This window comes from Labrus mixtus, unplaced genomic scaffold (genome assembly GCF_963584025.1).
Source record: "Labrus mixtus unplaced genomic scaffold, fLabMix1.1 SCAFFOLD_100, whole genome shotgun sequence".
In the NCBI taxonomy this organism is placed as follows: domain Eukaryota; kingdom Metazoa; phylum Chordata; class Actinopteri; order Labriformes; family Labridae; genus Labrus; species Labrus mixtus.
Window position 1 is genome coordinate 110001 of NW_026870264.1, and position 9448 is coordinate 119448.

Sequence of the window (9448 nt, forward strand, 5' to 3'; positions counted from 1 at the left end):
CATGTTTACATGTTTACATCACTGCTGCATGTTGACATGTTTCCATCACTGCTGCATGTTTACATCACTGCTGCATGTTGACATGTTTACATCATTGCTGCATGTTTACATCACTGCTGCATGTTTACATCACTGCTGCATGTTTACATGTTGACATGTTTACATCACTGCTGCATGTTTACATGTTGACATGTTTACATCACTGCTGCATGTTGACATGTTTACATCACTGCTGCATGTTTATATGTTGACATGTTTACATCACTGCTGCATGTTTACATGTTTACATCACTGCTGCATGTTTACATCACTGCTGCATGTTTACATGTTTATATCACTGCTGCATGTTTACATGTTTACATCACTGCTGCATGTTTACATGTTTACATCACTGCTGCATGTTTACATCACTGCTGCATGTTTACATGTTGACATCACTGCTGCATGTTTACATGTTGACATGTTTACATGTTTACATCACTGCTGCATGTTTACATATTTACATCACTGCTGCATGTTTACATGTTGACATGTTTACATCACTGCTGCATGTTTACATGTTTACATCACTGCTGCATGTTGACATGTTTACATCACTGCTGCATGTTTACATGCTTATATCACTGCTGCATGTTTACATCACTGCTGCATGTTGACATGTTTACATGTTTACATCACTGCTGCATGTTTACATGTTTACATCACTGCTGTATGTTTACATGTTTACATCACTGCTGCATGTTTACATGTTGACATCACTGCTGTATGTTTACATGTTTACATCACTGTAGCATGTTTACATGTTTACATCACTGCTGCATGTTTACATCACTGCTGCATGTTTACATGTTTACATCACTGCTGCATGTTGACATCACTGCTGCATGTTTACATCACTGTAGCATGTTTACATCACTGTAGCATGTTTACATGTTTACATCACTGCTGCATGTTTATATCACTGCTGCATGTTGACATCACTGCTACATGTTTACATGTTTACATCACTGCTGCATGTTGACATGTTTACATCACTGCTGCATGTTTACATGTTTACATCACTGCTGCATGTTTACATCACTGCTGCATGTTTACATCACTGCTGCATGTTTACATGTTTACATCACTGCTGCATGTTGACATGTTTACATCACTGCTGCATGTTTACATGTTTACATCACTGCTGCATGTTTACATCACTGCTGCATGTTTACATGTTTACATCATGCTCAACCTGTTTGTGTTCTCTGCAGGGGAAGAAGAAGAAGAGGAAGAGGAGTAAGAGTGAAACTCAGCTCGAAGGTGAGACTATGAAACATTTTGATCTCTCGGGTCAGCCTCTAAAATCAATACCTGATTGTTTTGAAGCCAGAAGTGACCATATTTGGACATGAAGGCGGAGCTTCCCTCCCTCCTCCCAGCTCCTAAACGAGGCAGAGGAGTCGAGGCAGCCATCATGTGCACACCTAGTTTAAAGAGAATCTGTGACCTCAGAGCAGCTAGCCTGTAACTGTGTGTGTGTGTGTGTGTGTGTGTGTGTGTGTGTGTGTGTGTGTGTGTGTGTGTGTGTGTGTGTGTGTGTGTGTGTGTGTGTGTGTGTGTGTGTGTGTGTGTGTGTGTGTGTGTGTGTGTGTGTGTGTGTGTGTGTGTGTGTGTGTGTGTGTGTGTGTGTGTGTGTGTGTGTGTGTTTCAGCTCCTGAAGAAGACTTCCCCCTGCAGCTGAAGAGACCTCGCGTTGCGCCCGAGGACACGCCTCACACACACACTGCACACACACAGCCCCGCCCCCACATCACGCAGCCACACACCCTCTCCCACCTCACACACACACACCTGTCTCAGGCAAGCCCTGCCTCCTCGCTGGACTCCCCAGCGACACCCACCACCGCGCTGGCCTCGCCCGCCGCCCCGGCCCCGACGCACACCGAGCACACACACTCGTCGTACGGCGGACACACGTCTCCATACGGCGAGCAGCTGCAGCCGCTCTCCCTCACCACCAAACCGCACCGGACCCCTTATCCTCTGAGCCGCAGCAACGTCACCCCCGGACCCTCCACGCCCTCCTCTTCCTGTGACACGCCCACCGCCTCACCCCTCATGTCCTCCTCCAGGTGTTCCCCCCCTCCCCCTCCTCCTATGCTCTCTCAGCCCTTCCTGATCCCGCCCCCTTCATCGTCTCACCAATCAGCAGCGAGCTCCCACAGTGCCTTGACCCAATCGCAGCCCTTCTCTCTCAGAAGAACCAATCAGCTGTGAGGCAGAGATTTAAAGAGCCCTGATTGGTTCGTACCTCTTTTTAACACTGTAAATAAGCTTCTTTTTTTACGACCTTTTTATCGCTCTGTCACGTTTTATATTAGTATGAAGAAGACACATCATTGGTCAATATTTGACCGCCTCTCTAACTCCATGTCTTTTTTTTACACACTCACTTTTTCTAAAGACTTTTTGATGATGATGGACTCGTTAGTAAAACGAGGTGTGGCACCGGGTTGGTTTGTTTAAAAAAAATCATTTTTTCTCACCAGGTTGTACCGAGTGTGAATCTATTTCCTGTTCCTCCTCTGAGTTAATAAATATTCACTGAGTTCTCAAAGTGTCCCGAAGAGTCTTTTTATCACTACATGAACTTTGTGACGTTTCAGCAGCGACTTGACACGCACGCCATCGAGATGAGAGAGAGATGCTCTTCAACCAAGTCACATGTTAACTCTCTCACACACACACACACACACACACACACACACACACACGATCCAGCACTAAGAACTGCATAGAGTCACAAACACGATATTGATAATCAGTGAGATGATAAAGGTATCTTACTATCTGATCATTAAGGAAACATGTTGAAGTGCTGGCTTCTCTGACAACAATGCAGCAGCCAGTATGTCCTCCTTCTAACTTTAGATTCTGCTCCTGAATGCTCTGGATTTATTTGGACCAGAGAAGGTAGGTGCTTTTAAGACACGCCCCCACACGGCTGTTTTGGATGCCCCTCGGTTTGTCAGATATGAGAGCAGTTATCAGGTCAACAGGTGTTGCAGCGATGGAAGCGGGCAAGAGAAGTGGTTCAGATAGAAGTGATTGTACCCGACCTAAAAAGCCTCTGCATGTTTCTAATAAGCTCCACGAGCAGAAACGTGCTCAAACTAGGATCAATATTGGAGATGCTTTTGAAAAATGGAGAGAGGTTAGAACACAGAAAGGTTTACAGACCCATGCAGAGCTGGATAAACACTGAAGCTTCAGAGTCCACCACATGGTGACCTGTGTGAGCATCGACTCTAGAGAGGAGGGGGGGGGGGGGAGACAGCTCTCTATAATGTTTAGAATTTAGACTGCAGTACCCGTTTTAACCACTAGGTGAGGCAGAGTTACATACTGCTCCTTTAATACATGACCTCTGTTCATTCATACTGAAAGTCCTGACTCAGTCAAAAGAAGAACTCTGGTATTGACTGTGTCATGTAATAATCATATAAATGATTAATATAGATCTGTATAATAAACACACCCTTTGTGTTATCAATGATAAAATAAGATGTGTTTCCTGTTTTATAATTGATTTGTGGTGTTGGACTGTCTTCATGATTTATTCTCTGGTTTAAATTCATACTTTTCTTCTTTGTGTATTTCTGCCTGATTTTCACTCTTGATTAATGAGAAACAAGTCGGAATCATGAAATCACAACTCTGAATTTCAGTTTCTCTTTTATGGTGACGTGTCGAGCATTGACTGAAAAACACTCCACTCTGTGCACATGAAGGAAAAAACAAAGTTATGCAACCCTTTGTGACACAATGCTGTTGTAAACCTGTCAAAACCTGAAGACGACACTCCATATATGGGCGTACAGGTGAGACTGGAGGCGTGGCAGAAACTTTAGAGTCGACTCACAGAGGGTCTAAAGTCTGTCAGAGACTACAGACACAGAGAGAGAGCAGGATGCCACAGTGGAGAGGACTGATGGAGCACAGGGGGGAGAGAAACCGGGCCCTGTTAGTGTCCGTGGCTCAGTTTGACCCCGGGGTGACCCTGAAGAACAGACCCGGAGCCAACAAGGACACAAAGAAGCTGCACAACGTCCTCAGCAAGCTCAGCTTCAAGGTGAAGATCCACAACGACCTGAGTGCAGACGAGATCGACCAGCTGTTTCTTAAAGGTCTCACACACACACTCATTGAACTCATTACAAGCAGTTCAGGCCTTGTTTTTATTTCTTTATTTTTTATTTCTTTATTTTTTATTTCTTTATTTTTTTATTTCTTTATTTTTTTTATTCATCATCTGATGTTTCTCTGGACTCGTCAGCTGAATGTGTTTGATAATAAAAGTCATGAGATAAGTTTTGATAACTTGTGTTTGACATGTAAAGATGAGAAATGACATCATAATGAAGAGAAACATCAATCAGCTGTTACAGGATCAAACTTCAACTGGACAAACTGCTGAAACAGAACGGGTCATGTGACCACATTAAACCATTTCCATAAAGACGAAACTTTCAGTTCAAATCAGGAATCTTTTTAGTTTAAATGATCAGAAGGATTCTCATGAACCCTTTGAGGACTCAGCTTTATGTAATCACCTCGTGCAGACAAACAGTGTTTGTGCAGACGTTGATTACTGCTTATCACTCAGATGTGGATCAGTCACATCTGACTCAATGAGGATCATTAGTGGTTACGTGAAGATTAGTGATTACGTCATCAACTTCTGAACGAGATAAAAAAACAAACCGAGAAAAACAGAGCGATAAAAAACCCCATTCTTTGAGGTGTTTTCAAACAAAGAAGATCCTTGAACGAGAACACAATGTTCTCTCTCAGCGTCAGAGCTCACAGGCACTGCACCATACACACCTGAAACACTGCACCACCTGAAACACTGCACCATACACACCTGAAACACTGCACCATATACACCTGAAGCACTGCACCATACACACCTGAAACACTGCACCATACACACCTGAAACACTGCACCACCTGAAACACTGCACCACCTGAAACACTGCACCATACACACCTGAAACACTGCACCACCTGAAACACTGCACCATACACACCTGAAACACTGCACCATACACACCTGAAACACTGCACCACCTGAAACACTGCACCACCTGAAACACTGCACCATACACACCTGAAACACTGCACCACCTGAAACACTGCACCATACACACCTGAAACACTGCACCATACACACCTGAAACACTGCACCATACACACCTGAAACACTGCACCACCTGAAACACTGCACCATACACACCTGAAACACTGCACCACCTGAAGCACTGCACCACCTGAAACACTGCACCATACACACCTGAAACACTGCACCATACACACCTGAAGCACTGCACCACCTGAAACACTGCACCATACACACCTGAAACACTGCACCACCTGAAGCACTGCACCATACACACCTGAAACACTGCACCATACACACCTGAAGCACTGCACCATACACACCTGAAACACTGCACCATACACACCTGAAGCACTGCACCATACACACCTGAAACACTGCACCATACACACCTGAAGCACTGCACCATACACACCTGAAGCACTGCACCATACACACCTGAAGCACTGCACCATACACACCTGAAGCACTGCACCATACACACCTGAAGCACTGCACCATACACACCTGAAACACTGCACCACCTGAAACACTGCACCATACACACCTGAAACACTGCACCATACACACCTGAAACACTGCACCATACACCACCATACACACCTGAAGCACTGCACCATACACACCTGAAACACTGCACCACCTGAAACACTGCACCATACACACCTGAAGCACTGCACCATACACACCTGAAGCACTGCACCATACACACCTGAAACACTGCACCACCTGAAGCACTGCACCACCTGAAACACTGCACCACCTGAAGCACTGCACCACCTGAAACACTGCACCATACACACCTGAAACACTGCACCATACACACCTAAAATACTGCACCATACACACCTGAAACACTGCACCATACACACCTGAAACACTGCACCATACACACCTGAAACACTGCACCATACACTACACCATACACACCTGAAACACTGCACCATACACACCTGAAACACTGCACCATACACACCTGAAACACTGCACCACCTGAAACACTGCACCATACACACCTGAAACACTGCACCACCTGAAGCACTGCACCATACACACCTGAAACACTGCACCATACACACCTGAAACACTGCACCATACACACCTGAAACACTGCACCACCTGAAACACTGCACCATACACACCTGAATCACTGCACCATACACACCTGAAGCACTGCACCATACACACCTGAAGCACTGCACCATACACACCTGAAACACTGCACCACCTGAAACAATGCACCACCTGAAACACTGCACCATACACACCTGAAACACTGCACCACCTGAAGCACTGCACCACCTGAAACACTGCACCATACACACCTGAAACACTGCACCATACACACCTGAAACACTGCACCATACACACCTGAAGCACTGCACCATACACACCTGAAACACTGCACCACCTGAAACACTGCACCATACACACCTGAAACACTGCACCACCTGAAGCACTGCACCATACACACCTGAAACACTGCACCACCTGAAACACTGCACCACCTGAAACACTGCACCATACACACCTGAAACACTGCACCATACACACCTGAAGCACTGCACCATACACACCTGAAGCACTGCACCATACACACCTGAAACACTGCACCACCTGAAACACTGCACCATACACACCTGAAACACTGCACCACCTGAAACACTGCACCATACACACCTGAAACACTGCACCACCTGAAGCACTGCACCACCTGAAACACTGCACCATACACACCTGAAACACTGCACCATACACACCTGAAGCACTGCACCACCTGAAACACTGCACCATACACACCTGAAACACTGCACCACCTGAAGCACTGCACCATACACACCTGAAACACTGCACCATACACACCTGAAGCACTGCACCATACACACCTGAAACACTGCACCATACACACCTGAAACACTGCACCATACACATCTTATTACGTCTGAGTAAAGTGTGTAGTTGTCTGATTGTGTGTTATTGTGTGTTTGTGTTGCAGAGAGCAGGCGGCCTGTGAACGACTGTTTCCTCGCCGTCTTGTCGTCTCACGGCGAGGAGGGCTGCGTGTTTGGGGCCGATGGGAAACCGGTCCAACTGTCAAAGATCTTCTCCCACTTTGACAACGGATGCATGGAGACGAAGGCCAAGCTGTTCCTCATACAGGTAGGAGGAGGAGGAGGAGGAAGAGTAATGATATGTTGTCTGTACTGATGTCAGGTTCTCTGTGTCTCTGTAGGCGTGTCGGGGTGGCGCTCTGGATGACGGCGTGGAGGTGGATTCAGCAGGTGACAGCTTCTCTCAGCAGCTCTGTGTTCCTGTAGATACAGCTGCGATGTACGCCACAGCTCCAGGTAATCACCTGTCCATCAGCCTCAGCTCCGCCTCCTTTTTGTTTCTAAATCAATCCAAAGTTAGGTAGCTTTAACACTTACAACATGGCGACCACCACAGTTTGGCTTCCCTTTTCAGAAACAGATGGGTGATCTCAATGAGACTGTGTCCATGTTTCATACATGATATTTATACATGTAGTTCATGAAGTGAACACCAGGTGGAGCATAAACTCTATAAAGAAATGGACAGCAGGGTTTGGAGTCAGTGACCACAGGATGTCGATCTTTTTCTCTCCTCAGGTTATGGAGCGTTCATGCACCCGCTCGGCTCCGTCTTCCTGCAGACTTTCTGCACTTTACTGAAGGAGGAGGGGAATCGTAACCTGGAGCTGACCCGCCTCCTGACCCGCCTCTCTCACAGAGTCGCCTACACCTTCCAGGCCAAAGGTTGCGTCCTGGGCGGGAAGAAAGAGATGCCGTGCCTTGTGACGCGACTGACCAGAGAAGTGTTCCCATTCGCCGAGCCAGGGAAAGAAGGCGGGGCCGTAGCAGGGCTGCAACCCTGACTCCTCGGGGCCATGATGGAGGAAGGGGCCCTGATTGGTCCTGAAATAAATCTCTAGTTTTAGTTTGAGTGTCTCTCAGCGTGTAATAACATCACATCGTGCAGGATCACACGCTCGCTGTCCACTCTGTGAATTTCAATCATTATGACATGTTTTATTTTGAAGGTGGACAAACAGAAGTGTGGTGCTTTTATTTTGAAGGTGGACAAACAGAAGTGTGGTGCTTTTATTTTGAAGGTGGACAAACAGAAGTGTGGTGCTTTTATTTTGAAGGTGGACAAACAGAAGTGTGGTGCTTTTATTTTGAAGGTGGACAAACAGAAGTGTGGGGCTTTTATTTTGAAGGTGGACAAACAGAAGTGTGGTGCTTTTATTTTGAAGGTGGACAAACAGAAGTGTGGTGCTTTTATTTTGAAGGTGGGCAAACAGAAGTGTGGTGCTTTTAATTTGAAGGTGGACAAACAGAAGTGTGGTGCTTTTATTTTGAAGGTGGACAAACAGAAGTGTGGTGCTTTTATTTTGAAGGTGGACAAACAGAAGTGTGGTGCTTTGTATTAAATCAATCAATCAATCAATCAACTTTTATTTGTATAGCGTCAACTCATAACAAGTGTTATCTCGAGACACTTTACAAGAAGCAGGTAAAATACCTTACTCATTGTCTGTTAACATTACAAAAGAGCAGGTAAAAGACCTTACTCATTGTTATGTTACAAAAAGCAGGTAAAAGACCTTACTTATTGTTATGTTATATAAAGCAGGTAAAAGACCTTACTCATTGTTATGTTACAAAAAGCAGGTAAAGGACCTTACTTATTGTTATGTTACATAAAGCAGGTAAAAGACCTTACTTATTGTTATGTTACATAAAGCAGGTAAAAGACCTTACTTATTGCTATGTTACAAAGATCCGGCCTATCCATCATGAGCACTTTAGCAAAGCAGCAAAAGTTACAGTGGTAAGAAAAAACTGCCTTATTAAAAGGCAGAAATCTTCGGCCGGATCCCCGGCTCATGACGAAACAGTCTTCACAGGCCTAGACTGCGCCGGGCTTGGAAAGGGATAGGGGGAGAGATGGGATAAGATGCAGGAAGAGGGATAGAGAGCAAGGGGGTGGGGGGAGGTAGACGGTCCATCAGCAATCCGGTGGGGAGGGGAGGGGGTGTGGGGGGTTGTTCTGGCAGGCCGCCAACCCACGATCCGGTGGGGAGGGGGTAGTGGTGGGGTGGGGGTTGTTCTGGCAAGCCGTCAACCGATGATCTTGAGGAGCCTAGGGGAGCTCAAGAGCTCCCAGGAAAGTAGGTGGTTAGTGACTGAGATTTATAGATAGATACATGCAGTAATATGATGTACTGTATATGCAGAGAGAGAGAGAGAGAGAGAGAGA

General features: G+C 45.9%; 2 protein-coding genes across 6 annotated transcripts in view; both read left to right on the forward strand.

Annotated features, from left to right (window-relative positions):
- LOC132967192 (transcription factor 7-like 1-B) overlaps window positions 1-2593 on the forward strand; it is a 21644-nt gene extending 19051 nt beyond the window's left edge. For 4 of the 5 annotated variants that reach the window (XM_061034062.1, XM_061034061.1, XM_061034059.1 and 1 more), the window contains 2 exons: window positions 1254-1302; window positions 1694-2593. In XM_061034062.1, the coding sequence (XP_060890045.1) occupies window positions 1254-1302; window positions 1694-2259 (615 nt within the window). In that variant the 3' untranslated portion in view covers window positions 2260-2593. The remainder of the gene's footprint in view (window positions 1-1253; window positions 1303-1693) is intronic. The other variant, XM_061034060.1, reaches the window with a different exon arrangement.
- A 1317-nt stretch (window positions 2594-3910) lies between these two features.
- LOC132967193 (caspase-3-like) lies at window positions 3911-8075 on the forward strand. Its single transcript, XM_061034063.1, has 4 exons — window positions 3911-4169; window positions 7161-7324; window positions 7398-7512; window positions 7795-8075. The coding sequence occupies exons 1-4, from the start codon at window positions 3953-3955 to the stop codon at window positions 8058-8060; spliced, it is 762 nt and encodes a 253-aa protein (XP_060890046.1). The 5' UTR covers window positions 3911-3952; the 3' UTR covers window positions 8061-8075.
- Window positions 8076-9448: the final 1373 nt, after the last annotated feature.